The sequence below is a fragment of the Nothoprocta perdicaria genome, unplaced genomic scaffold (assembly GCF_003342845.1).
Source record: "Nothoprocta perdicaria isolate Ctin4 unplaced genomic scaffold, notPer1 scaffold_0, whole genome shotgun sequence".
In the NCBI taxonomy this organism is placed as follows: domain Eukaryota; kingdom Metazoa; phylum Chordata; class Aves; order Tinamiformes; family Tinamidae; genus Nothoprocta; species Nothoprocta perdicaria.
This window is the reverse complement of record NW_020454092.1, coordinates 14437643-14465608: the sequence shown is the minus strand read 5'-3', so window position 1 is coordinate 14465608 and position 27966 is coordinate 14437643. Positions and strand designations below refer to the sequence as shown.

General features: G+C 49.2%; 3 protein-coding genes across 3 annotated transcripts in view; 2 read left to right on the top strand and 1 right to left on the bottom strand.

The window, feature by feature from the left end:
* The window catches only part of LOC112960042 (vitamin D3 hydroxylase-associated protein-like), a 10827-nt gene extending 6548 nt beyond the window's left edge, over positions 1 to 4279 (bottom strand). The window contains exons 1-7 of the mRNA XM_026054242.1: positions 4267 to 4279; positions 4026 to 4155; positions 3222 to 3335; positions 2387 to 2527; positions 1765 to 1898; positions 902 to 1108; positions 316 to 356 (exon numbers count right to left, since the gene is read on the bottom strand). Of these exons, the coding sequence (XP_025910027.1) occupies positions 316 to 356; positions 902 to 1108; positions 1765 to 1898; positions 2387 to 2527; positions 3222 to 3335; positions 4026 to 4109 (721 nt within the window). The 5' untranslated portion in view covers positions 4110 to 4155; positions 4267 to 4279. The remainder of the gene's footprint in view (positions 1 to 315; positions 357 to 901; positions 1109 to 1764; positions 1899 to 2386; positions 2528 to 3221; positions 3336 to 4025; positions 4156 to 4266) is intronic.
* Positions 4280 to 5765: 1486 nt separating this feature from the next.
* Positions 5766 to 15310, top strand: LOC112959639 (fatty-acid amide hydrolase 1-like). Its single transcript, XM_026053698.1, has 15 exons — positions 5766 to 5945; positions 7237 to 7350; positions 8048 to 8191; positions 8900 to 9033; positions 10079 to 10285; positions 10716 to 10756; positions 11276 to 11400; positions 11604 to 11729; positions 12108 to 12205; positions 12803 to 12902; positions 13204 to 13244; positions 13855 to 13894; positions 14276 to 14384; positions 14752 to 14897; positions 14989 to 15310. Exons 1-15 carry the CDS (start codon positions 5766 to 5768, stop codon positions 15115 to 15117), a joined length of 1734 nt encoding a protein of 577 aa, XP_025909483.1. The 3' UTR covers positions 15118 to 15310.
* Positions 15311 to 16339: 1029 nt separating this feature from the next.
* On the top strand, positions 16340 to 27242 carry LOC112945281 (vitamin D3 hydroxylase-associated protein). The gene is made up of 15 exons (XM_026037215.1): positions 16340 to 16783; positions 18154 to 18267; positions 18611 to 18754; positions 19015 to 19148; positions 19518 to 19724; positions 20290 to 20330; positions 20902 to 21026; positions 21806 to 21931; positions 22492 to 22589; positions 23254 to 23353; positions 23864 to 23907; positions 24516 to 24555; positions 25670 to 25778; positions 26618 to 26763; positions 27067 to 27242. Exons 1-15 carry the CDS (start codon positions 16574 to 16576, stop codon positions 27193 to 27195), a joined length of 1767 nt encoding a protein of 588 aa, XP_025893000.1. The 5' UTR covers positions 16340 to 16573; the 3' UTR covers positions 27196 to 27242.
* Positions 27243 to 27966: the final 724 nt, after the last annotated feature.

Sequence of the window (27966 nt, the reverse complement as noted above, 5' to 3'; positions counted from 1 at the left end):
TACAAAAGCCGTATGAATACCTTGTGTGTGTCTACCTTTTGCTGATTAAGATGGTAGACATTTTTTGGCCAGAGCTGAGGAAGTTTTCCACTCCCACTGTGGCAAAGCTGATATTGCCCATGGATAGACATGCTCATGACTGGAATAAAGAGCAGGCAGCCAGAGAGCTTGGTGGTTCTAGGTGGCAATTTCCTGTGACCAAGGCAAGCTGGGAAGCCATCTGGCCACTCTTGTTCTCTGAAGAAGTTTTTTATTGGCATCAATAACAAGCTTCCTCCTTACTTTTGAGGTCTCCACACTCAGAGACTGGCTCACCTGTTTGGAGGCAATGCACCGGATCACTTATTCCCCAATAACTATGGGAGAGAAAGAAACAAAATTTTAAATACAAAAGACAGCAATATCTGAGACTCATGGACAGAAGGTGAGACAGAGACTGCAAGCCTGCTGCTAGAGAAGTTGCTGAAGGCTTGTGATCAGAAAGAAAGTCCTGTGGACAGGGCTGCCATTAAGTAGACTAGTTGTTGCAGGTCCCTCAGACACTGGCAACACCCATAGTTCCTCCCTTCTCTGGTTACTGGGTTGCTTTGGGACTTGCCTCCTAAAGCTTGTAAAGTTTCTCTGTAGATGACCAGACACGTGGGTTGGACATTTGGTGGTGCATTCCAGACTAAATCAGCATTTCTGGGTTTGCTGAGTCAGGTGATTTCTCCCAGTCCTTTGCCTGTCTTAGGAGGGCAAGGCTAGATGGCATCTGTCCTATCTGCAGCTCAGGGGACCAAGCACCTTGAGGGCTTCTCTTTCTGAGGCGGTAAGAGCATATCAGTTGTACCAGTCTGCAAATCTCAGTCAGAAAACACAGACCTTGGATAATGCAGGCAGGGCAGACCCCAGCACCTACCTGAGCCTGTCGCTTGTGGGTTTGAGCCCACACAGCCCGCAGAAGCTGGACAGCAGGCGGATGCTGCCACCAATGTCCAACCCAAATCCCAGGATGGAGCCTCCCCCTGCAATCAGAGCTCCCTCCCCTCCAGAACAGCCTCCGGGGCTCTTCTTGTGGTTCAGAGGGTTCAGCGTCTGGCCATAAATGTCATTGCTGCAGTCATAACTGGAAGAGATAAAAAGGAACAAGTCAGTCATTGGAAACCTGCTCATTGTTCCTGCTGTGTAGGATGGAGGAGTTGGTAACTTCAGCTGGATGAGAACAACTAGCATAATTCAGAAGTGAACAACATGAACAACGTGGCCAATGCAAGCCTGCTGCTGCTGACACTTGGTTCCTCTTCCGAAAGCAGTGCAAGCACAGGGGAAAACAAAACCCACGAGGGACCACAGAGCTTATGAGTAGAGAAAAGAGGGAGAAGGCTGGCCATTTGCCACTGTCCTCAGTTCAGCTGCATCCATATGATGGAGCCAAACAGAGAAATTTAAGGGGCAGACCAGGTGCACCACGACTTATGGTTATGTGAACTACCATCTCTGAGGTGACTTCAAGTTCACGGAAGAGGACAGAGTCTAAGCTGTGCCTCGTCTATGCAACCTTATAGAGAATTTAGTGTTTGGTGTACTGCAGAGCAGCTGCTGAATTGCACTCTTCTCTGTTGCCTCTCTCTAGGAAGATGATGCAAAGGTCTCAGTGGTGTCTCGGGGGAGTCAAGGGTCATTTTGTACCAGCTCTCAAGACCATGCCCCAGGGCAAGCTCCAGGAGGCTAAGCCTGGGACAAGACAAGGCAACCATTAGGGGAGGAGGTCCCGTCAATTACTTGATCACACATTGTGCCGTGTTGGTTTTCACAAATGGGATGGCTCCTTGGCTCCTCAGCACTCTCATCAGTACACTCTCCTCTTGCTCTGGGACACTAAGCTTCTCTCCTGAACCACAGGTGCATCCACAGCCCTTGAACCCAGAATGAAAACACAGAACTCGTTAGAGATACAAAGTGGAGGTTACAGCCCCACTGCTAATGAGTAAGCTTGCAGGCCCAACTTGAGGGCTGTGCCCATGAAGACATAGAAATCTCAAGGCTGTTCCCCCAAAAAGAATTTGACACTCCAGGAAACCTTTAGCACCAACATGGAGCTGCAGTCAGCCTGCAAATAAGCCTTTTTGTCCCTACTCCCAAACCCAGGCTCAGGTGACTATGATACTTTTCCCGATCCCACACTTCTCCATGTCCTTTCTCCTTTACCCTTTGGGTTTTTACCCTTCTTTAGGTCCCTTTGCCATCTATTTCCAACCAGCTGGATGAAATGGTGAGTAAGCATAGGAAAAAGACCATCACGGTAGTCTTCTTCATGACATGGCATGTGCACTTGCACCCAACCCCAATGGCTCACCAGCTCTTAGTTCCTGAGCTTTCCAAATACAAGGAAAAGAGAAAACACCTTGCAAACCACATGATCCTTAATGCTGATGGGTACACCGTAGAGCAACCCTTTCTTCCTGTTTCTCATTTCCTGAATGTGTTGCAGGCAGCTAGGAATAAATGCTGTCACACAGTTCACCTCCTTGTTGACTTCCAGGGCCTGAGCATGGAAGCACACAACAGAGGAGAAAGGCCAGTCACCCCTCTAGTCCACACAGCTCAATGTCCTGAGCTTATTCTCTAAGCAAGAAACAGTAAGAAGAGAAAACCCACCACCATCTTCAGGGAGATTCTCTGCTGTCTCCTATTTGACCTAAGAAGTGATCCATCCCAGGGTTTTCCTTTGAAGGAGTTGAGCCCTTCATCTTACGAACTACATGTGGCCCATGAGCCCTCAGCTGACAACCTTCCTAAGTGATATCTGAGCTTAATTCAGGCTCGGAAGAAAGCAGGTTTTTTGTTTTGTTTTGTTTTCATTGTTTGCTTGTTTGTTTTGTTCTTCTCACAAAAGAGATTTTAAATATATCACTATATATATTAAGCTTGGTAGTTGTAATGGTTAATGCTCTTTGGGACCTGGATTGGATGTGCTTCCTAGCCCTTTCCAGTCCTGCTGAAGTGGAAGGTGTGGAAGGTGCCCTGCAGCATGGAGAAAGGCAGGATCTGCCCCTGTACCAGAGGATCAGTCCTCTAAATAGGCAGAACAAGGGAACTAGGGCCATTTCTGCTGGATAGGTGACATATAATAAATAACTCAGGGAGATGTACTACTTCATTCTACAGTCAGAAAAGAAGTCTCTATAGACTGGAGATTTATCTGCTGCCTGTCCTGCCTAGCAGGGCTGGTCCCTCACCTTCTCTATGTAGGAGTAGAGGACACTCTCCGGAGACAGGGAACCTTCTTTCAGTTTCTCCACCAGCTCCGCCAGCGGCAGCGACAGGATGTGGCTAGTCTGGACATCCGGGTTCTGCAAAGGTTTCGGGAACAATTTAACTTCACCCAAATGACCTCCTGTTCACAAAAAAAAAACCCCAATGAAATCAGATTCATTGTGGGAGTGTGGGAGTTAGCCCTCTTAAAGGCTGGGCTGCTGCTAAACCAGATCTGCTAGGCACTGCCGGTATGTGCCAATGCCAGTAGTGTTTTGAAAATCATAATGATTGAAGGCTGAGCTGTGAGCAAAACAGGGAAACAGGGATGATTTGCAACTAGTTCAGGACCTGATCCAGCTAACAACAGGCTGAGTAATGCCTTCCTTCCAGCATGCATGAAGTTAGAGAGCCTTGGACCCCATCCGCTCTCCACTGAGCAAGAAGCGGGTGGCCTGATAAGGGGCATGAGATATGGGCTGAGTAAAGGAGGTTGTGCAAGCCTAGCTCCATGAGCATTATCTATGAGAGCAGAGTCTACCGAGCTAGAAATTCACTTATGGTTCAACCTGTTTATAGTTCAACCTGCTTATGGTAACTCAGGTACTCCTGTTTGAAGCAGATTAGGGAGCAACCAGCCAAAATTCTGGCCAAGCTCTGGAGGCACAGTGAGGAGGACAAGCACCTTTTGTAGGCAAAGATGAATATAAAGTTGACATATGCCTACAACCTCCTCTACAAACTTGCCATCTTATTGATGGGGCCTAAGGACCCGAATGTGACGTTACCTCTTCCTTGAACTGCTGGACAGTCTTCTCCATCTGCTCCAGGGCCTCTTCGTGGTACTTAGCTCGCACAAACTTCCTCTTCATCAGCTTCCTCACGGCCCAGGTGAGAGCCACAAGGGCTGCGGTGGAGCTGCACACCAGGATGGGGACGCAGCTGGGGTTGTCCCCAAACTCCGTGAGAAACTGCTTCACTTTCTCACAGATCATGGTGGCAAAGCCCTCCCAGGAGTCAGCAACCTACATGGAGACACGAAACGAAGGGAAAGAGGCCACTATCAAGGCTTGGACCTCCCAGGAGCAACAGCCTGCAGGGAGCCGGACCCACTTCACCTCTCCAAGGGCAGCCCCGGCGCTTTCTCCTGGCCAGGCCGTGGGGCTCGGTGCCTCCGCGGCACATCGGTGCCTCCAGGCCTCGCGCTGGCCCTCACTGTGTCCCCCAGCACAGGGCCACGGCCGGCGGTGCCGCCGGTGCCCAACTGTCCCCTTCCAACTGCCGCCTGGAACCTGCTGGCAACATGCCCGGGGCTCCCCGTGCGCCCATGAAGGTGTGTGTCTTGCCACCGTCCTGCTGGCACATCCTCTCCGCCATGTTAAGGAGATAAAAGCTGCTACCCCATGTTGCCTGCGGACCTGCATTGAGAGGCGGGCGCCGCTCCTCAAAGACAGAGTGAGGAGGTGGGAGCCATGAGCTCCGCTGGGGATCCTCGCCCAAACGGCCTCTCACAACGTGGGCTTTGCCCTTGCCATGGGGAGTACTCGCCCAGTTCAACAGCCTCCAGTATGGAGCAAACCGGAGCACCACTGGATCCTCCCTCACACCAGGGTCCCTTGACAGCGCCAGGCCCTGCCGGGGCAGCTCTCAGGCCTGGGGCAGGTTTGGGGTTTCCTAGTGCTTTCCTGACAGTAAAGCCTGGGAAGTCAGGCCTGGGGTCACATCACATCTGCGAGGGGTGGCTGAGGCACGAAGAAAACATCTTGAATCCTTTCCGACAGGTTTTCTCTCTCCCTTACAGAGAGCATCTAAACAGGACAGCTTGGAGTACTCAGGCAGGATTATTTTTCAAGCAGCAAAGGGTTTTTTTAGGACAGGCACGTGGCGAGATAAATCATGGTGGTGTTTCCAAGGTGCAAGCCCAGGCAGCACCTCCTTGGGGAAGCGGGGCCAGCTCCCCGCGTTGAGCAAAGCGCCGCGCTCACCCACGCTCCGCCTCACCCAGGCTCTGCCAGGGGCAGGGTGGACGGCGCTGAGCGCAGGCCAAGGGCATTGATTGTTTATTGCTTCCCCCACAGCTGCCTGGGTTCAGGAATGAGATTGGAGCCGGATATTTTCAGGAACTTTCTCCGCTCCTTCGGTATGGCCAAGGCCATTCCCGGGGAGCGCAGGGAGGGGCGTAAGGACGCGCGCGCTCCAGAGACCAAGCCTCATTCCGGGAGCCGCCGTGCAAACTCTCGCCACGGGAGCACGCCGCGGAGAGCAGGACAGGTTTCCCTGCAGGAGCCTTCCTGCTCCAAGGCCATCTCCCGTCCGTCTGCCGGCGCTGGCTGCGCGCGCCAGGCTGCAGAGCGCTTGCTGCCTTGTCAGGCCAGCCCTTTCCTGTGCGCAGATCCCTCCCAGATTTTGCCTGCCCCTTCCCTCGCTCCCCATCCGCCGCCGCCGCCAAGAGCAGGCAGGGAGAGTCCCCAGGAGGCGCGCGGTGCTGCCGGAGCAGAGGGGACACCCCGGTGGCGGTGACGGCCCCCATGGCGCGGCTGCATCTGCCCTCGCTGCCCACGCTGCTCTGCTGCTCGGCCGCCAGCCTCCTGCTGCTGCTGCGGTGGCAGTGGCGAAGGAGGCTCTGGAAGAAGGTGAAGGAGGTTCAGCTGAAGCACGAGCGCGGCGTGGCACAGATGGAGAAGATTTGGCTGGGCTTTCGGAAGAAGGTGGGTGCCATCATCTCCACGGTGGGGGGCTGTAAAGGGGGCGAAGCGCCCACCCCACCTAGGCTCATTGCTGTCAGGGCAGGCAGGGGTGGTGGGTGCAGACCCCTCTTGCAGGCACAGGGTCTGTGGCTTTGCAATGGGCAATTGCTGGGTTGGTGGGAGGCCGGGCTGCTGGGAGGCCGGGCTGTTTTTGCAAAGCTTGCAGCAGCGTTGGAGCTTTGCCTGGGTCCTGGCTTATTTCTAAGGGCTGGACTCCTAATCAGGTGGATTTTCCTCCTAAAACCTGTGTGTGCATGCACCCCGTTAGAAATGCTGGCACCCTCTTTAAGGGTAAACCCCTTTGGGCAGTGTAGCTGAGAGGGGGAGGAAAAGCTTTATGGGTTTGCATGCTCTTTGCGAGCACGAGGCGGGGCGATGGGCAGCGGAGCAGGTGTCAGCAAAATGTAGCTTGAAAGGAGAGAAGCTGCCGCTTCTGTCAGTTTGAAAGCGCCGTTCGTGCTCCTTGGCCTCTTCCTCCTCGGTGAAATGCCCAGCATGACTAATAAGGAGGCAGTAGGAAGAGGCAAGAGGGCATCTGCTGTGGGCGGAGGCCAAAGTGCAGCCGCGCAGCCCAGGGACGGTGCCGGCAGGGCAGGGGACAGGGACGGAGCCGAGGCAGAGGCCGGGGCTCGTGTCCAGCTGGCTGCTGCTCAGCTCCAGCTCACGAGTGCCTCTTCCCTCCCGTCAAACCGCCCAGCCCGCGGTATGAGCAAACTCTCCCAGGCTCGGAGCCCAGCTTGGGGAGGGAGGCTTTCAAAATATTTAGAAAACAGCAGGAAAATATCTGCTGGCTGAAAAGTGAGCCCTGCACTAGGAAACAACTCTCCCTAGGCCACGGTGACGCCAGGAGAGCCGGTGCCATGGACGATCTCATTCCTGGCTGGAGCAGCATCTGCACACCCGGAGTGAGCGTATGTTGCCATTCAGCAGGGAAAAACGGGGAGCAGAGCCCCCGGCTCAGCTGCAGCCACTCTTGTGAAGATCTCCTCCTGAACAGCAGGTGTGGGGTAGCACCAGGCTGGCTGGGAGCCCACCAGCCTCGCATTTGTACCAACTCAGCAGGTTTTCTCCCATATACACCAGGAGCAGGGCTGCAGCCTTGAGGCAGCCTGTGGATCAGGAACATTTGGCATCGTGAATGGCAGATGTTTTTAGCATGAGCACGAAGGGCAGAGGCAGAGCCCTTGGTGCATCAGCCAAAGCAATGATGGGTTGAAACAACGGGCCATTCCCTGTCCGATCTTTCCCATAGCACCCCTCTGTGGACCCGGTCTCCATCCTCTCCCTGTCCTTGCCGGAGCTCACCAGGAAACTCCGCAATGGCTCTCTCCCTCCAGAGTACGTCTTCTGCGCCTACGTGGGCAAGGTGAGGAGCATGGGTGGTATCTTACTGGAGCTGGCACCAGTTCTGTTGGGAGAAGCCCAGTGGGAAAATACTGCTTGGTTCAGATGCTGCTGAGCTGCCACCGCCTGCCGGGTGGCCCTGGCTCTGTCAGCACATTGCTGCAAGCTAAAGAGATCTGGGTGTCTGGCTCGCATCTTGGCTTGGAGAAAAGTAGGCAGCAAACACAGTTTCTGGGAAGTCCATATGCATTTGGGGACATGGATAATCGATACCTTGTCAGATATATTTATTCAATAACTGCATGCTCGTATGTCTCCCACTCCCTGACAAAGTGGGTTAGAAAGCCTCAAAGACACAGTGTTTTCTCTAATTTTGCCAAAATGTCCTGACCTCTCCTGCTTTACACTTTGGGTGAAGTGTATTGTTTAGTGCAACAGCAGTGCAATCAGAGGAACAGCCTCTCGCAGCCTGCTAGGCAGGGTATCTATTGAGACACATCCATTTGTACCAGCTGATGCTGTGCTCCCCTTGCATCCAGAAAGCATTTTTGAATTTGGCATGAAAACATCTGGTAAAGAGGCATAGAGGGCTGCCCTGAGAGAAAACTGCCCAAATGAGGATGTGGGCAAAGGGGAAGAGTCAAGTGCCCTTTTCCAGATAGTGGTTGTCTAACAGCACAGGCTGCATCTCACCTGTGGGCTTTACTGGTTCCCCCCAGGCCCTCCAAATCACCAGAGAGACCAACTGCATCACGGAATACATGTGGGAAAGTGAGACCAAGTTCCAGCAAGCAGTACGGCCAGAGAAGCCGGGTTTGCTCTTTGGGGTGCCCGTCAGCATCAAGGACTCCATCAACTGCCAGGTACTGCCAGCGTTGCCTGAGCCGAGGTCCCCACGATTTTAGGTTTGGTGGCAGGCGAGGTTTGACCTCCGTGTCTGGCTGCACCACAGCACTTGCTGTAGCAGATGTGGGTGCCCCTGCCCTGCCAAGTGATGGGATTTGCTGCCCACTTCCCACAGGAGCAAATGAAGAAGACTGGTAGGATTTACTATAAAGGCAGTAAGTGTGCGTGCTGGATGGGAGTGAGTGTCTCCACGAGCTCTCCTGAAGTGCTCTTCCTTGATTTATTTAGGTGTTTCCTCTGCTCCAGAATATCCTGTCAGTCCCTGGCGGAGTATTGCAGGGCAGGTCCCATCTGTGTCTCAGCCAGTAGCACAGTTCCTGAGCACCATTCTTCCCACCACAGCTGTGCCAGAGCCCTGTGACCTCTTTCCCTGAGCAGGAAAAGGGGAGGAAACAGGAGGCCAGCTGGAGAGTGGAAAAGCAGCTTTCGAGCACTTACCATCTCCCCTGGGGACCCCAGTCTGTCTGTTGTCCTTGTGACATCCCTACACAAACCAGGATGACTGGCAGTGGAGGTGGACTCACATACCTCTATAAATAACACGATGTATTACATGAACAAGCACTCTTGGGTTCTTAAAAGTTCCTCTGCATTTACATGAACACCACACTGCTGAAGAAAACTGCGTTTTTCCATTTGGAAACCTCTGTATCCTCCATTCCCAGGGCTACGACTCCACCATAGGGTTTGCGAGTAACATCAATAAGCCTGCAGCAGAGGACAGCGTGCTGGTGCAGGTGCTGAAGAGGCAGGGTGCAATTCCCTTCGTGAAAACCAACGTCCCTCAGTCCCTCATCAGGTGGGTGAAGAGCTGCCTGCCCTCCTCCTTTCCCTGGTGGCAGTGGTATTCCTCAGTCCCTGCTCTCACAGGAGGGCTTATATCAATTCCAGGCTAATTCTCATTTCCCCTTTCTTTTTTTAAATGATGACACCTATTCCCCCTCCTCAGTCTCTTTAAAAGCTACTCATAATGAAAATCAATTGTGATTCCAAATGAGATAAAGAGACAAAAGAAGAGGAAAGGAGAAATCTGCCCCTTTTTCCTGGGCATTATACTGCCCATCAAAGCTCTGATGTGGCTGCAAGACCACTTTCAGTGTCATTGGTATCGCTGAAATAAGATGTGCTTTCCTGGAGAGCTCCCGTGCTAGCATCCATGTGTCCTATCAAATGAGCTCTGGCCAAGCTGCTCTGTGGATGACTACTATTGAGTCCCTGCAAACTGCCTTAATTTTGTGGCAATGACTGGCCACATTCTTTTAAAAAATAAATACATAAATAAAATTAAATTTAAAAAAATCTTTGTGTGGGAGGGAAGCTACACGAAGGGTCACCCCCTGAGATTATCACATTTTATGCTGGTTCCTGGGGAAGCCCAGTGTTCAGGTATCACTGCAGATTGCATCCAGCCCATTCCCAAGCAGGGGCTCTTGCTCTGCCCTCCTCCCACCATAGGAGGCTCCAGACCTGCACTGGGCAGGCTGCTTTGATGGCCAGCAGCCCTCAGTATCGCCTAACTGGGGAGTCTTCCCAAGAGGTGTGATGCATTTGAGCTGCTTGAGGGTCTCTCTCCGCTGTGGGGATGACTTGGCACTAAAATTAGTTTGTAGTGAATTCAAGTCCCAAGACCAATGTGAAAAAGCCGGTCTTCTCAGTAGCTTTGGGAAGCTCTCTAGGCCTAAGGGATGTCACTGGAACAACTAATGAATTGCCTATTTATAGAGGCTTTTAAAGGCAGCCTGTGGCTTGGAACTCTTTTATGTGCCCTTCCACATCAACAGATAACTACAGTTCTCTAATCTGCACGTGTGCTTTCTCTCTATATCCCCTCTTTCTCTCTCCAGCTATGACTGCAATAATGTAATCTTTGGCCAGACGCTCAATCCTACGCTCTACACCAGAACTTCCGGAGGCTCCTCTGGTGGAGAAGGGGCACTCATAGGAGGAGGTGGGTCCATACTGGGCTTTGGGACAGACCTTGGAGGGAGTCTGCGTTTGCCTGCTGCCTTCTGTGGGATCTGTGCGCTCAAACCCACCGGGAACAGACTCAGGTACTGCAAGTAGTGCAGCTGCCCAGGTGAGACCTACCCTGCCACCCCACTGCCTGCTGTGCCGGGATGTTCCTGCTTCCCTTGTCAAAGGGAACAGGCAGGGCTCATTTCTCCCCGCTGCCCAAACATATCCTGGGGCCTGCATGAAGGGAAGAATTGTTCCAAAAAGGAATGTTCTCCCAGAACAGAGATGGGGGAGACTTTCCTGTCCCCATATTAAGGAGGGTGGGGGTCATTCTTGACAGGTAAGGTGTAAATTATTCCAGCCCAGACTGGGTGCTTCTCTCCTTGCCCTTCTCTCAGTCTTTACTTGCTTGACATCTGCATTTACTCAGGAAGGACAGTGCTTTACCAGCACTTGCTAATCCTTGAAGACTTTCCCTTCTCTGAAAACTGCTCAGCTGCTGTTTGTTGTGTCTTTACTTCACAGCAAGAGAGGCACCATTTCTGGAATCCCTGGGCAGAAGTCAGGTAGGAATTGATTATTGTCCTCCAGGGAGGGGAGTGGGACAGGGATGGGAAGGAACCTCAGCTGGTATGGGGGACCTTCTTCAACACATTGAGAGAATAAAGTTCCCTTCTAGGATCTTTTTCCAAAACTAGCCCCAGGTGGCATCACACAGTCGACTCAGGGCAGCAAGACTGGGCATGGGAGCTTTCCCTGGGAGACCTGCTGTGTCTTGCACGCCAGTAAGAGCAGTTGTACAGGACCATTGGAGGACCATTTTTCCTCTGATTCTGTCTGGTCAGAAACAAGAAATCTCTGAGCAAGATGTCTGGGTATTTAATAATGACTCTGGATCCACAGTTGTTGCTGTGAGGACTTGTGGGAGAGGAAAACTGCTAGTAGGAACTGTTGCTAATACTAGATTGGATCAAAACTACACCAAGGGGCCCTGCTTTTGGAGAACGTCCCATATGCAAGCTGTGCAGCCTCTGAAGAGACACCTCCCTCTCCAAGCATGAATGCTCTTTTCTGGTCTCCTCCAGTGGTTGCAGCAGTGGGGCCGATGGCAAAAAAGGTGGAGACCCTAGCGCTGGCTATGCGAGCACTGCTGTGCGAAGACATGTTCAACCTGGACAGCACAGTTCCCCCGCTTCCCTTCAACGAAGAGGTAAAGGAGTCCAGACGGGGATGAGCTCGGAGAAGAGCTGCCTTTGGGAGCAGCCCGGGACCCATTCCAGCCTGCTGCATGTTGTGGGTGGGCACGTGGGTGAGAAATTTACTGTTTTCCAGTCTTGTCCTCAGGCATGGCTGTTCTGCCAGCTCCTGACAGGGCTGGCCCCGCTCCAGCTGCCACATGCTCTTGTTCCACAGGTGTATTCTAGCACAAAGCCGCTCCGCATAGGCTACTATGAAACCGATTTCTTCACCATGCCAAGCCCTTCCATGAGACGTGCTGTTCGGGAGATGAAGCAGCTTCTGGAGGATGCTGGTCACACGGTAGGACATGGCAATAACCCCTTGCACAGAGATCAGGAGTGGAGACTGCAGATTCATGCTCTCTGTCCCCAACTGCAGCATTTTAAAGGGTTTTCTTGCGCCCTGGGGCCTCTTGCAGCTTCAGGCAAACAAGCCCATCCTGCATCTTTTGAATCATCAATTGTCACTCAAGTGGAAAACTGCTTTTTTAGTGGTACGGATGGTTGGAATGAGAGGACCTGGTGGCCTCAGGTACCATAGGCTCTCCTGAGGGATCCTGTCAAGAAATTCTCAGTGTTAGCCGAAAGAAACCCAGTTCAGGGCACCACAAGGTCCGATGGCTTCTCCCACCTCGTTGTTGTGTCTGTAGCACTGACTCCTCTTCTGTTGTTGTTTCAGCTGGTGCCCTTTGAACTCGATAACATCAACTACTACATTTTTAACTTATGTGTCCGAGGACTGTTTGCAGATGGAGGCAGCTCATTTTGTAAGAAATTGTAAGTTTAGCCTGGAACAGCTCGGTGTGATCAGTACCTTTCTATCAGTGCCTTCCCTTAGAGAAGCCTGGGTTTCTCCAACAAACAATGAGTTAAATTTAGGTCTAGTGTAGCCCTGGTTTGATCAAAGGGAAACAGGTCTGCTGTTTATCTGGGTGTTAGATCTGGAAGAGGTAGAGTTGGGTTCGGTTCCTAGCTTTACTGTAGATGTCCTGTGTGAATTATTTAATCTTGCTGCTTCTCAGTTTCCCCACTTCAGGGTGTCCAAGGCAAGTCTCTGTATGTGAGAAGTAGATCCACTGGAAATACATAGTGGTTGCACCCACTGAAATGTATGGGGAGACTTACAAACAATTCAGCTGAACCTTGGGGCTGTTTGGGAGCGTTACCAGCATGTGGCAGATCAAAGGGAGTCAGATTCAGATAGCTCATAAATGTCCAAACACAATGTCCAAATGGGAACTGGAAACCCACAGGAATGAAGAAAACTTCTTTCTCTCTCTTAACTGCATTGTTCAGGTTGGTTGGCCACACAAAAGCTAATCTACTGTAATTGCTTCCTAATGCTGCTCAGCTAAACACCCTTTTCCCTTTCAGCAAAGGGGAGCTGGTCCAAGGCAACATGGGACTGTTATTGTGGATGGCAAGGACACCCGACTGGCTAAAAACTGTCCTGTCCTGGATTACCAAACCCTTTGTAAGATTTATTTCTTCCTAGCATAGATATAATCAAGCAATACTTGATGAATAACTTGTTTCCCATTGGAATCAGGCTTTAACATGGGCAGGGCTCCATGCTTTCCTTCCTGGCTGTATTTAGACAAATCTCCTCTCAGCCGGAGTGATGCCATTACTGTTACCCCTGTACCCATTTTGGAGAAAATCCACAAATTCTGCCTGAGCACTGAGTCAACAACTTGGTTTTGTACCACTGCTATGTAGGAGGACAAGACTATAATTAATATAAGTTCTTTTCTTTACAACTTTCTCCTTCTCAGATGCCCCGATTTTCGAGTATGTTAAGAAATTCAAGAGTAAAGTGAGTAAATCTGAGTCTAAGCTAAAGGATAAAGTTTTGGGTTTCTCTTTTGGATTTAAAAAATAGACACCAATGTTTTCTAGATTAGGAATACTGCACAGTCACGTGCATCTGAGAAAACATAAGGCAATGATGGGAGCAAAGGGAGCTAATTTATGCCAGTGCCAACTCTGTGGAGTTTGACTGAGGATGGTGGTGGGGACGGGGGTCACAGCCTCTTCCTTATGAAACAGATGAACTTTGCAGGCATGAAATATGCTGTTAGCTTCAGCACTGGTTGATGAATCCATCACAGTATGAAGTAGAGGCTGCCTAAGACAGAATGAAAGGTAAAGGCATGGAAATGGAGGCTTGCCCTCACCTGCTCTGATGCCAGCGTTGAGCTGCCAGCGGTGAGAAAGCACTTGAATTCCATAGCAGAGAGGGTGTATTCTGTGCTGTGCCTTCCAAGCTGGCCCTGCATCAGGGGGTTGGTTGCTCTGTCTCATCTAGGACTGGCCTTTTAGAAGAGTCCCAGTCATGTAAGTTCAGTGGGAGGGCTGAAAGGGACTGATAAGGGGCAGCTGATAAATGGAATACAAAGACTGAGATGTTTTACTTCCTTGTCCAGCACAGTGGAAGACCTCTGGAGTCTTCACTATGAGATTGAGGTAAGTGAGCACCATTTAGAGTATTGGATATTTTTTTCATTCTTTGTCTTTGTGGGAAGAGGTCGATCCAATAGCCAGCAGTCAAACTTAAAAACCACATTCCTTTTCTTGAATTAGTGGGTTTTTTTTGATTTATTTGTCTGTCTGCCCTCCAATTTTAGCAGAGGAAAAGGTGCTTTGGTTGCAGGGAGGGCTGCCAGACAAGCAGCAAATGGTTCATGGACTTTTTTTTTATCAGGGCCTGACATGCCTTGCCCCAGAACTGGTGGCTGTTCCTGGGGAAGAGTTGGAAGCCAGGGTGGGAGCCCACAGAGAGCTTTCAGCTGGCAGGTGGGTGGCAGCATCTCTGCCCTGCTGACCCGTGGTGCTTTTGCTCCTCAGGAGTCTTGCCACAAATTCATCGCCCAGTGGAAAAAGCTGAACTTGGATGTCATGCTCTGCCCCGTGCTGGGTCCTGCTCTTCCTGTCGGCTACCCGGGGAAACTTGCAGGTAGGACTGTCTGTGGATGCAGGAGTAATCACCCTTAATCCTTTACCTCCAGTGTTCTTCTCCCGTCGTACCAGTCTGTAAGGGAAACACTGACCTTCACCCCTAGCTTCTCCAAGGCACTGCTCAGGTGGGGAGAACTCAGCTCTTGGGGCTCCTGAAGGTCCATTATCATGGATAAGCCACCAAAAGCCATCCTGGTGAACAAGGGAGTCAAAGGGCAAGATTTACTTCTCACAGACCCTGTCTTTTCGATACAAATGATCTGTTAACCAGAAGTGGCTTTGGGCATTTGCTGTAACTCGCATGCCACAGCCATGCAGAGGGCTTTTCCCCCAATTCATGCTGGGATTTCGCGCCTCTCACACAGTGGCAACCAGCTACACCATCCTGTATAACTGCTTGGACTTCCCCGCCGGAGTCGTCCCCGTCACTACCGTGACAGATGAGGATGAGGATGAAATGGAGAACTACAAAGGGCACTACGGGGACCACTGGGACCGGATCCTGGCGAAGGTGAGTACCACCAGGGCCCTGCGGAACGCTGGCACCCCCAGCCCATCCTGCGGACTTATTCCCTGCCGTCATGCCACTCTTTCTGCAACAGGGCTTTAGCGGCAGCGTGGGGCTGCCCGTGGCCGTGCAGTGTGTGGCCCTGCCATGGCAGGAGGAGCTCTGCCTCCGGTTCATGCGTGAAGTGGAGAAGCTCGCCGAGGAGAAAAACAGAATCGTCTGAGGCCCGTGCGCTCACCAGGAGCGGCACCTGAGTGGTGCTTACAATGGCAGAAGCCATCACTTAATTAACTCATAGGACTCTTTCTCACCCATCAGGCTGCACTGGTGGCTGTGGTGGGTACAAGGGGAAACAGAGGCACCATCCACTTGGTTGGAGTTTTTGCAACGATTATCCTAATACAATCTTTTTTACTATTGAAAGGAGTCTGTCGTTTCATGTTTTGGATGGGAATTAAATAATCCTCTCAACACATGCCAGGGAAGTGGAAGAATATGATTTACAAGTGGGGAAACTGAGGCATGGATGCTAGTTTTGTCTCAGTTGTTTAGACTCTGGCTCACAGTGTCATAGGAAGAGAGCTGCTCCCTAAATGTTCTGCTCCAGGGAAGCTGATCCATGGGGAAGAAATACAGTATTTTTGCCTGCTGCAGCTCAGCAATCAGAGATCAGAACTGCAGCCCCTAGCAAACAGGGAGGAGCTGGGAGCATCCCACAGCACCCACCTGCAGCCAGAGCAGCACTCGGGCTCACAGGGGAGATGCCCTCAGTGGTTATTAGCTCCTGGAGCTGAACAAACACCTCCTCTTGCTTCCCCAACACCAGCCTGCTGCACCCCAGGTGGAAGCAGGGTGCAGGTGTCTGGCATCCAGTGGGACACTCGGCCCTGCATGCTCCCTGCTCCATAGGTTGGGGGGAGCCAGGCCAGATTTTCCAGCTGGGTTTTCCATTCCCTGGCTAGAGCTGATCCTGGAGCTGGCAGTGGAGGATTGGCAAGTTCCCAGAGTGCCTGGGAGGGACACGGATCCGAGGTCATTTAAGCTCTCATGGCAAAGGGCCAGGCAGGGTTTGTGGCTGGGTAGATTTTTCTTCCCCTTCCGAGCTAAGTAGGTTTTGCCAAAAGTAACAGTGTCACAGAGAGGTTGCAGCAAACCTCCAGCAGGAAAAAAAAAAGCTATTTATTTACTACTGTTAAACTTGTGCCCTTGGGGTGAACAGTTACCACTCTCCCCAGGCTGAGAGTGCTGCTGTTGTCAGGGAGAGAGAAGACAGCTGAGCACCTCTAGTTAGTGGTCTTAGCTGCTAATTAATTATTGCTGGAGATGTGGGTGTGGTGGGAGCAGCCCAGAGCTGGGTTCTGCAGACCTCCAGCTCAGTTAATCAGCTCTGTCCCCTCCTTGTAGCCAGCTAAGGCAGCAGCAGCAGCGGTCTGGGGAGGACAGCCTGGGGACACCCCCTCCAAACCCAGGGTGATCTGAGCACGCTGCTCAGCCAGGCAGACCCTTTCAAAGTCCGTGGTCTAAAATTGCTGTTCCTGGACTTTGTTAACACAACTCTGCTCCAGAGTTGCTCTTGCACAGGACAGAACTGAGTAGCCTGTGCATTCAGCACCTCTCTCCGAGGAGAAACTAGGAGCTCCAGGTATCTGTACACCAGAAGAGGAAGATCTGGGAGAGATATGACCCAAGAGCGACTGTGGCAGCTCCTAGATCCTTCGTGGGCAGATCCTCGCCTGCTGTCAGCCCTGCTCTGTGGTTCAGCTGCAGCCACTATGCTGCTGAAATGGCTGAGCCAAAGACAGATCCAGCAGAAAATGGAAGAGGCAAGGAGGACGCGCGATCGGGGCCTGGAGCGAATGGAGAAAGCAGCCTCCAGGTTTAAAAAAGAGGTAAATTTGGGCAAAAGTGCTGGGAGAAAGGAATTATGTTTTGGGTATCCCAACAAAGGTGGGAGAAAGAAGTAAATCTGGGCAAAAGTGCTGGGAGGAAGGAATTATATTTTGGATGTCCCAACAAAGGTGGGAGTCCCGATCAGCCGCCTTTTGAGAGGTGACTAGTGCAACAGTGCCTACCCGTGATGTGCTTGGGCCTTGGGTCAGCACCAACTCTTTTTGAGGGCCACCACGCTCCTTGGTCAGGAAAGCGCTGTAAAGGCAACATAAAGGCAGTATTGCTTAACACAGACCTGTTGTAGGAATCCTGTGGACTGCTGGTGGACCAGAGCTTGGGCCTCCGTGCATAGGGCTGCCAACCTCGGAAAGCATTCCCTGTCCTCCCTGCACCACTGCATCTTCATCTTTCCCCACTGCCAACGTTTTCTGTTCCTGTCCCCTCACCTCTCTCCTTTTGTGGGAAACTGGCTGTCCCCTCGTCCTCAAAGTGCGGGGGAGCTTCTGTCCTTGGATTCAAGATGTGTTTATAAATCAAAATAAGCTCTTGTCGCTATCTTTTTTATTTTTGTAGGGCGGAGGGAGGGGAGAGGGTGCTGCAAATGTTCCAGACATTCTTTTTCTCTCAAGTTAATGATAAATTTTGAAAACCTTCAGATGGTTCAACTGTCCTTCACCACATTGTCTATTAATTGCAAGGGGGCAAAGGCCTGGAAAAAAATAAACACAAACTGGCCACTCAAAGCTCTTAGACATTCACCCAACTCCTCAGTCAAAAAGTTTTTTTTTTTTTTTTTTTTTTTTTTTTTTTTTTTTTTTTTTTTTTTTTTTTTTTTTTTTTTTTTTTTTTTTTTGTTCTACTTTAGCAACCAAGACATGGGAAATTCCCCTCCTCCAGCACACTCCTTTGGGCCAGGTCTGCATTTCTTAACATCCCTTAAAATGCTGCATTCAAGCTCGTCACTGGGTAGATGTTAGAACTGATCGAAAAACAAGAAAGTAGTTTTGTGGGAGATCTTGAAGCTTTTTTTTTTTTTTCTTTATATACCATAAAGGAAATACTATATTTGTATTTCCTTTGTATACTATACCTGATATTTTTTTACTGCCTGAAATTGTCATGCTTATCCTTGGGATCATTTTTAGTACACTGAAAGTGTACTAAAGTACACTTTAAGGTTGAAGTAACCTTATTATGATTCTTTTGATATTCTTCAATATTCTTCAATGATGCTGCTAAAGAGAAGGAGCAATAAACCATCCAGTGATGGGAACGAATACACCTCAAGTGGTTTTCGGGTGAGCTCGACTCTTCCCTGGTGAAAACTGCGGCTCTCTCCCCTGTGCATCCCAATTTCTACCCTTTGCAGAACCCGGGGGTCCAGACCGAGCACATCCTCTCCCTGCCGATGGTGGAGCTGGTGGAGAAGCTGAAGGAGGGGTCGCTGTCCCTGGAGAGTGTCCTCTACTCCTACATAGGCAAAGTGAGTGACCTCTCCAGCGTATCTGATGCACAAACAGCATGAGGGGGGTTTTCCAAACTGAAAAAGAGCCTGTTTGCTGGGTTCACTGGCAACGCTGGGGATCACAGTTTGTCAAAACCATAGTAGTTGAACGGTGGCTTATGGACAAATCAATCAGAGAGAGATCTAGGGCAGGAAATTATCTCAGCAGGTAACACCTAAAGTCTATAGGCAACGTCTGACTAGTGAATGGTGGAGGTTTGAGGACTGAATATTCGGCTTGAAGTCTAAATTTAAATGCTGTTGTTTTCTCTCTGTCCACACATTTCACTGTTCTTCACCGTGTCCCTGTGCCTCCGGAGAGGCTTTGGAGGTGACGCAGGAAGTGAACTGTGTGATAGATTTCATTCATGGCTGTGAGGATCAGCTCCAGAAAGTGAAGCAGCAGAAGGAGAAGGGGCTCCTCTACGGCATTCCTGTCAGTATCAAGGACCACATTAACTGCAAGGTACATCCCTGGTTCCCCTGACCCTTCTCTGTCCTTGGCCTGGGCCTAGGGACAGCTCTTCTTTTCCACCTGATAAAAGGATTCCAAACAGATCTGGGCCCATTCCTTGGGAATGGCCAGGAGTTCCCTCGGAAAAGGATGTTCTGAAATGAATATCTGTGGACTCAGCAAATTCACTTTTCTTCTGAAGACTTTTTCTTTTTTCTTGGAAAACTTCTAACTTCCCTGGTCCTTGAAGAGCTTTGTTTCCAATCCTTAAGGGTCACGTCTCCTCTGGCGGGATGGTGAAGTTCCTGGGCCAAGTGATGGAGGAAGACAGTGTGATCGTCCAGGTTTTAAAGAGCCAGGGGGCAATCCCCTTTGTGAAAACCAACAGCCCACAGACAATGATAAAGTAATCACGTGTTCTCCTTCATGCAAATGCTGTTACACCATGCGACTCCTGTGATCTGAGAGTGCACCTGCATGCACCAACTCCCACCCCTGTGCAGACAAATCAGGCACATTAATTACTTTCTTATTTCAAATTGAGTCATTTCCTCATTGTCTTTTCTACAGAAAGCTAGAGAGACAAGAATTTATTTCTCCTGTATCTGATGCTCCTTTCTTCCTAAATCCAGCTGTCCCAACAAATCTATTTCGTATTGATTCTATTCTCCAGGATTAATTCCACACTCGTGCCTCTGTGAATGCTCAATGCCTGGTATTTATAGTTTGCAGAGACAGAAATACTTCACCCATCTGCTGATTTCTCTCTCCACAGCTATGACTGCAGTAACCTCATCTTTGGCCAGACGCTGAACCCTCTGAACCACAAGAAGAGCCCTGGAGGTTCTTCTGGAGGGGAGGGAGCTCTGATCGGGGGAGGAGGCTCCATCCTGGGAATTGGCTCAGATATAGCTGGGAGTATCCGCCTGCCATCCAGCTTCTGTGGGCTGTGTGGACTCAAACCCACCGGCGAAAGGATCAGGTACATCCTGTCATCTGTCTGCTCTTTCACCCACTGTGGAGGCTGCCAAATGTCCCCTGCAGATCATCAAACTATAAAATAGATATCCATGGTTTCATCTGGGATTATGTTACTACTCTAGCCTGCCTGTTTCCTTATCATATCTAGGGCTTAGGACTCTGTTAATGACACATGACACATCTTAGGACTCTATTAACGACACCTTTGAAGACTAATACAGCAGAGAGCTATTCAATCCATAGCCCTGGCCATGAAGCTAAAAGCAACTACTACAGGGTCATCTCCTTAGATGGTTCCCAGCCCTTAGTTTACTTGTAAGAGTTCTCTCTTCATCAGACCTGGTTTATTCCTGAATGAGAAATTATACTCACCAAGGTGAAGAGATGATAAAATCTTTCTGTAGCTCCTAATTGCTTCCAGTCCTTGGCCTAAAAAGTGCCAAGTAAGTGCAGGATTCTTCATTCTCCTAGATGATGCCCCGGGGCAAATGCCAAATCAGCAACTTGGCATAGTAACTTACTGTACAAGAGGTGCTACTAATTGACTTCTCCCATTATGTTCCTAGCAAGCTGGGTGTGGTTTCTGCTGTTGTGGGAATGAAATCAGGTAAGTCCATCCAGATGATATTTTACTACTTTCAAACCTTCACTTCTTACAACTCCTTCTACTGCTGATACGCCAGCAAAAGTCCTTGCTCACTTATGTGTCTCGTGAACGAGACAGAGAGGATGCAGAGAGCATCCTGCCTCATGGTATTACCTCTCTGTACTACTTATTCTGCTCTTGACTGTGGTAGACCTTCATTGATTCAGAGCAGAGTTGAAACAAAATCCCCTTAAGCAATGCAATGAGTAGTAATGAGAAATGTGAGGTACATGCCCATAGGCCTGGGATATTTCACTGAATGATCTGAAGGAATCTGCTGGATTTGCTACCACTAAGTGATTTGATGTTGGCCAGTGGACTACAGTTCTTGCTTCTGCTTGAGCTGTGCCAGCAGAAACCTGGCCCGGAGGGTCAGCCTCGGATATATACCAGCTCTCCAGGTCTCCTTGTTCACCTCTCTCACACATCACATCATTCCCTGTTTCTAGCTTGATGGAAATTCTGCTCAGCTGGATCATTACCAGTAAGTAGGGCCCATCTGCCTGCAGTGATGGGATGTCTGTGCTTGCAGTGATCGGGATGCTGGGGCCGATGGCGAGGGACGTGGACAGCCTGGCCCTGTGCATGAAAGCGCTGCTCTGCAAGGAGATGTTCCGCCTGGACCCCACTGTGCCGCCCATCCCCTTTGATGACGAAGTAAGGCTGAGTCAGAAGCAATCCCATGCTTCCATTTCCCTATCGAGAAAGCAGGATCTTGGGGAAACTCCCACCTGGTTTTATGCTGCAAAAATAGTGAAGGATCTGTTCTGAACAGAGGGCCTCCAGCATGAGCAACTGCAAGAAGCAGCCTCAAGCAGAGTTGACGGGTCCCTATCAGCCTGACCTGATGCCAGACCCTTGCCTTTCCTTCTAGGCAAAGCTCAAAGCAAGCTTGTTGGCTCCATCATGGCTCAGTCCATAAAAGAGTTAATTCCTCCTGAGCAGAGAAGTTCTCTGTTCCCATCTTTCATGAGATCTTTGTTTAGCCTAAGAGCCTTTGTTTGGCCTGAAAAAGGACTAGCCTTTGCTCTCTGCTACTGTCATCTCATTGTCAATTTTTGGTTCAGGTTGTAGGACCCTGATCTTCCAGGTGTCTCTAATACTGAAACAATACAGACCCATTGCTTACCCTAGAGAAACAAGCCCCTGAACTCTCTCCACGGACAGGCATCCCAGACATATTGTCTGCACGATGCTATTTCATGGCCATTTCAAAGCTGCCACATGTTCACATGGCAAGAGGTCGTATCAGATGAAAACTTATCAAGGACCACTGTTGCAGACTTGTGTCCTAGATATCCCTTCTGCTGCTTTCCACCAGGCCTATTGCTCCTTGCTTTCCTTGCTATCTGAGAGTCCTCAGCAGTCCCTGTGCCCTGAGAATAGTCTTATGTTGTACATCTTGGGTGTCCAAGTGTTGTCTCCTCTCCTCACAGGTTTACTCCAGTTCAAAGCCACTTCGGATTGGGTATTACGAAGGAGATGGCTACTTCATGCCATCCCCCAGCATGAGACGCGCTGTTCAGCAGACCAGAAAGCTCCTCCAGGACGCAGGACACACAGTGAGTTTTCATGCCTGTGGTTGCCAGGAGCTGTTACCCTCCTTTGCCCTGTAAAGTTTGGATAAGTCACTTCCCATATCCATTTCTGCTGCCCATAAAATGAGGACCATCCTTTCTTTACTCATCTGCTGCTACACAAGTCACCCCTCTTCTAAAGCTTAGTCTGGGAAACCATTTTTTTTCCTGTCATGTCTGGTGTCCCAATAACTATGAAATTCTCAGCACCTTCTGTGATCGCTCAGTTCCTGTAGCCAGTTAATACTTTTTATGGTGGTATTTCTGAGGTCTGTCTAGAAGCTTCCCTAGGAAGGGGAGATAGATCACATCCCAAGTATGTGCTAATGCCTTGGAGCATGGGGTAGGGTCATGGACAGTCACTGCTTAATCATTTAAACCTTTAAAAATGAGGTCTTGCAGGGCAGCACAGACCTTGCTTTGAAACCCCCACATCCATCCAGCTGTGTGACCCTACATACATCTCGCACCTGAGCGAGATTTACAGAAGGGTCTACAAATCCTTTGCCTTTCTTGCCTCTTGAATGTGGATGGTTTTTCTGCAGCTTGTTCCTTTTGCGCCGCCCAAGATTGACTACGTGGTAGATGAGCTCTTCACCAGAGGTCTTTTCTCGGATGGCGCTGCTCACTTGGTGGATTGCTTGTGAGTAAATCCCATTTGCTTCAAACGTGAGACCTGGGCCTTGGCACCCTGTGGCCAGGGAAATATACACACCCAGAATGTTTTTATTCCCATGGATGCATACTGAAGAATGGGCATCAGAGGAGCAATTTCTAGAGGGATGAATTTAGTATGGACAACAGTTAGTTCACAAGACTAGTTCACGCACACAGATAAGAAACTATGGGGAAATAATATAGCATGTGTAAGCAGTACAGTAGCAACTCATTTTATATGCATGGTTAGTCCATAGCATATGTGAAATATTATTCATTATTTTAACCTCCTTTGGAGGCTAAGCAAAAATTCAAGCTAGTTTACATTTACCACTCTTTATTTCAGCAGAACTTAAAGAAAACCTTGGTTATTCTGTGTAAGGACTCACCTCTGCAAAGCACTTCAGAGTGCTGATGATATAGGAGTTGAAGAACTTATTTCTTTATAGCTTTTACAGTGATCATTTATGTGTGAGCATTTAAACTCCATGTGAAGGTTGGTTATTCAGTGCTTGGACTGAAGCAGACAGATTTTGTCTTCTAGCAAGTTCACCCGAAGACAAAGTCTGCTTAGAAGCAGCACTGCTGTCATAGTGGGATTAAAACAGATGGGCTTGTCCTGACTACCCCTTCATTCTGTCGTCTTCCAGCAAAGGAGATATCGTGGATCCCAACCTGAAATCCCAGTTCAATACTTACAGGCTTCCTGTTCTGGTGAAAAAGATCTTGGCTGTCATCTTGAAACCCATAGTAAGTGTGTGGATATCTCCTCTGCCTCACAGTAAATCTGCAAGATGGGTAATTTTCCAGAAGCAGGGAGCAAGCCTGCTCTACCCTGAGAGTGTTTTGATGCTTTATGTTAAGTACCTGATGGGATTCAAGGTGAAAGATGTCCCTGATCCCTGGCTTTACTCATTAAGTGGCTCAACAGCCTTTAATGAACTCATGAACCATGCAGCTCATCCAGCAATGGGCTCCACAGAGAATGGAGATCAATAGCAAGTGATAGATCTCACCACATCCAGAAGATGCTCCCCAGAACTAATATCATGGTCTAGGGCCTTCTTTGTGTGGGTGGCTGTGATGACACGTGTAAGTCAATGTCTGAATGAAACCACTGTGTTGGAAATCATACCTATTGCTCAGAGGGACTCCTACTAGGACAAGAAGCATGCCCACACTGTGGTCTCTTAATGAAGACCTCTGTTTCAGCTGCACTGTTATAGGCTAATCCCAAGTTTTTCCTCTTCCCTCTGTCAGTATCCACGAATCGCTCGGGATCTCAATGCCCTCTGTGGAGTGGGGTAAGTAGCAGTAGTAGTTCTTAGGTCTGAAGTAGACTTAAGACAGCAGATGTAAACAGATGTGCCCATGCAGGTTCTTGCAGGTAGATGCCAGTCCTGTGTGCTAAGCCCGGTCTCAGGATTGTGCAGCAAAGGCTGAGCTTGCATGAGGATGCACTATCTCACCACCACCCGGGCTCAGCCCAGGGTGTTATCCAGGGTTACATCTGGGAATTGTTTTAAGAGCTCAAGGATCCTCGTTACAGTAGGGCTAAGTTGTCTCCAGAGAGCTCAGCATGGATTGGAACAGGCTGCTATCTCCTTGTGCAGCATGGGATATGTTAATACAGGCGTCTCCACACACTTGCCTCACAAGCATCCCGTCCTCGTGAGAGAAACAGAGACCAATAAAGCTAGGGGTGAATTTGCCATGATTTTTCCTTAGATGTAAGAGCAAATGGAAACATCAAAGTATGACTTTAAAGATTTTTTGATGTACTATAGGCACATGTGGTCACTCATGTGATCACCTATGTGATACTACAGCCTCAGAAGAACTTACAAGAAAAATGTGCCATTTTATTTATAGTTTTGTTGTCAAATATTGATTAATTCTATCACATTTCCAGGTCTGCCAAAAACCTCTGGAATCAGCATGCGGCAGTGGCGGTAACGTGATTTTTTTTTTTTCTTTGCTAATTCCTCAGTCTTATATTGAATTTCTGAACAGCTGCTTTCTGCTCTGCGTTGAATTTTGATCCTGGAAATAATGGATCATGTGAAAATAAAACAGTTGGGCTTTTCTTTGGGAGTCACGCCTTGCAAAAAGTGATAAAACCTCGAGGCAGTAGACAGTTGTGTGAAGGTCTCTACTGACTGAAGGATGGGAAGAGAGATTATACTTTCCCTTGCATTTTTAGGCAGAAATAGCATAGAAAAGCCACCAAAGGTACTTCTCTTTTAAAATTCTGTCTCTTGAAGCAAATCTTCACTTTGGACATCAGGTGCTATTACCACTTGCAAAGATTGTGCCTTAACTATCAAACAGAGGCTCTAGGAGCCAAAAATGGTGGCCATGAATTCCTTGGTTTGGGTGGATTTTGTATGAAGCCATTTGGAATGAGGAATGTAACAGAGGAAGAACTGGCCTAGGCAACTGAGTCCTGTGTAGTTCACAGACTGATCAGGTTCCTCTTTAAATCCGAGTTGTATGTTTGCACTTGCTTTTACTACTCGGCTTCTTTCCTTGATGATCTGATAGTTAGAAACCTCTTTATTTCCAGTATTGTTTATTCACTTCTATTTTATCCCCATTTTATTCTTGTCCTCAGGTCTAAATACCTTTTCTCTTCTATATTTCTCCACTGCCTCCCTTACCTTAGTCTATTTATAGACAGCAATTGTGTCCCCTTTCACCTGGTATTTTGCAAGGCTACGGTAGCTGAACGGTTTTAGTGTCTTCCCACAAGGCAGGATCTGTGTTCCTGGGACACCTTTATAGCCCTTCCCAAGAATGGAATGGCCTCACCAGACAGCCCCTGCCACTGTCAGTCACTCAATGGAAATATGTACCCATTTGCAGCAGGTCCAATATGCTGTTGAACAAGGAATCATCTCATAAACCAGCCTAGTCACTGGACTGATGGGAATGTCTGGAATGCAAAGATCTTGGGTGTTTCTTTTATGGATTTTTTTCCTTCCTCTAAAACCACCAGAAATGCTTGCCCTAGAGATATCTTCTGTCCACCAGACTGTCTGTCATCTCCTCTCTCTTTCCCTGCAGGTTTACCGCACAGAATTCATTGCTAAATGGAAGAAGCTAGGCCTGGATGTGATTCTCTGTCCTATGCTGGGTCCAGCCTTTAACCATGGCTATGCTGGGAAGCTGTTTGGTAATATCTAGTCAGATGTCCCCAGATGCACATGTAGTATTCGTGGGCAGAGCTAGAGCAAGATATTTTGGTCTCTTGGACATTCCCTGGACGATGTGCAAGGCCTTGCTTTCCCTCTGGCTGAAGGAGGGAAGCAGAGGTCTCCTCTGGGTGGGTCTTCCCATGTCTCTGTTCACCTCAGCAGCAGGTTTTTGGGTTATTGTGGAGAAGGAATTACTGTCACATCCATTGAAGTCATTACACTGTGACCTGGACTGTCCATCCTCCCTGGGGAAGCTACTCCAGGATCAGAGGGGTGGCAGACACAAGGACCAGGCTCTTCCAAAGGCGGCCTCCTCATGCTGCCCAGGACTCGGGCAACAGAGCTGTTCTGCTATTTGCAGTGACTTGCAGAGAGGTGCTTTGATAGCTGCTAGCTATCATAGCCTGAATTCCTCATCTCTTTAGCAACAACCCTTTCAGATCCAAAGTCCCCAGGACTGAGCTGGAAAAATCGGTTATCTTGAAAACATAGCGAGGATTTTCCCTGGGGCATGGAACAAAGGGAGTCGGGATATGTCTAAACTAGATCAAGGACTTAGCTCTCTCCCAGAGCGGATTAATCCTCCTCCTCCTCCCTCATAATGAAAGGCTTGAGGTTATCTCTGTTTTCTACACATGTGTGGCCCAGAAACTTTCCTACCAGAAGCCCCTTTAAAACTTGTGCTTTTTTTCATGGTTTCCTCAGCTTCAGCACTTCCAATCCACAATTCATCCAGCCCAAACTGTCATCTGAAAATCCCTGCTGGCCCAGCACACTGAACCATGCCACGTTGTATGCTCTGTGTGATCTTTTCCAGCTGCTACCTCCTACACCAACTTATACAACGTCTTAAACTTCCCTGCTGGGGTGGTGCCAGTGAGCACGGTCACGAGAGCCGATGAAGAAGAACTGAAGCATTACAGGGGATACTACGGGGACCCTTGGGATAAGAGGCTGAAAGAGGTCAGCAAGGGAAATGTTTCAGTCACATTTAATTCGCAGCAGAAGGCTCTAACTGTGCTGTTGGCACCACAGAACACTTTTCTCATGTTCTCATCTCCAGATAAGATGAGTTTCTTTAATAACAGATTTGTGTGCACCGTGTAAGGACCCTGATTGTGGTGCAGCTAGGCTGGTTTTCAGCAGCTAGAAGTCTGCCCTCTCGCACGTCCTCCTTGGTCTGTCTAATGTCAGGAAGCTCATCCCCTCGCGTGGCTCCCCCGTGCTCTCACTTGCACCACACTGGTTATTTCTTCGTTGCTGCAGGCTGTGGAAGGAGCCGTGGGGCTGCCCGTGGCCGTGCAGTGCGTGGCCTTGCCGTGGCAGGAGGAGCTCTGCCTGCGCTTCATGAAGGAGGTGCAGACCCTCACCCGCGGCTTGAGGAGAAACATGTGACGTCTTCGGGCCATCTCTGGAGCTTCTTCACCACGAATGTGCTTTTTCATCCCCTGCCCATCACTCCAGCCTGCCTCCTCGATGCACAAAGCAAGCTGTAGGCTGTAGGTAACGAGCTGCAGACTCTGAATTACTGTTTCCCTAAACTGGCAATAAAGGCTGTTTTAAATCAGTCAGCAAAATCTCATCTCGGTTCAGTGTTGTTTGTTAGAGTTAAATATGAGCCAAAGGTTACTACCAAAACTAATGAGAGTTAATGTTGGACCAAAGGAGTCCGGTAATGGGCTTGTAATGTTGTAAGATCTGTTGCATGATACAAGGTCAAAGGGCCATTTACCCCAATATTTTGCCAAAAGTGGCCAGTAGCAAATACGGGAGAATACAACCAGTAAGTTTAGAAGTTCTTCTCTACTTGTGCCATTAGCTCATTAAGAGACTTTCTGGAGAAGAATTGTAGTCAGACCACTGTGTTTAACAACCTCCAGGAAAGCTCTCCTTCATCAACCTGATGGGTCCCATCCTGAACCGAGAACTAATTTACTCTCTTAGTCTCCACAACACCCACGGGCAGTGGGCTCCACAGTTTAAACATGCAGTGAGTAGAGGAAGAAAAGCTTCATTTTCTTTCTTAGGTGTATAATGTGAGAAACAGTTTCTAGACCTTATTTGTTCACTTCTGTTTCTTGTTGTTTCTTCCAGCTAAACAATGAGAGCAGAGGGGTTTTATTGGTTTGTTTGTTTTTAATTGCTGGTTGGCACTTGAGGAAAACC

What these genes read in the sequence shown, in the direction of transcription:
- LOC112945281 (XM_026037215.1), top strand. Translation starts at nt 16,574, where the DNA reads ATGACCCAAGAGCGACTGTGGCAGCTCCTAGATCCTTCGTGGGCAGAT. An exon ending in CTGTCATCTTGAAACCCATA is followed by an intron (nt 23,354 to 23,863) that starts GTAAGTGTGTGG and finishes TCCCTCTGTCAG; the next exon opens with TATCCACGAATCGCTCGGGA. An exon ending in GGGATAAGAGGCTGAAAGAG is followed by an intron (nt 26,764 to 27,066) that starts GTCAGCAAGGGA and finishes TCGTTGCTGCAG; the next exon opens with GCTGTGGAAGGAGCCGTGGG.
- LOC112959639 (XM_026053698.1), top strand. Translation starts at nt 5,766, where the DNA reads ATGGCGCGGCTGCATCTGCCCTCGCTGCCCACGCTGCTCTGCTGCTCG. An exon ending in GTCCCTCAGTCCCTCATCAG is followed by an intron (nt 9,034 to 10,078) that starts GTGGGTGAAGAG and finishes TTCTCTCTCCAG; the next exon opens with CTATGACTGCAATAATGTAA. An exon ending in TTAAGAAATTCAAGAGTAAA is followed by an intron (nt 13,245 to 13,854) that starts GTGAGTAAATCT and finishes TTCCTTGTCCAG; the next exon opens with CACAGTGGAAGACCTCTGGA.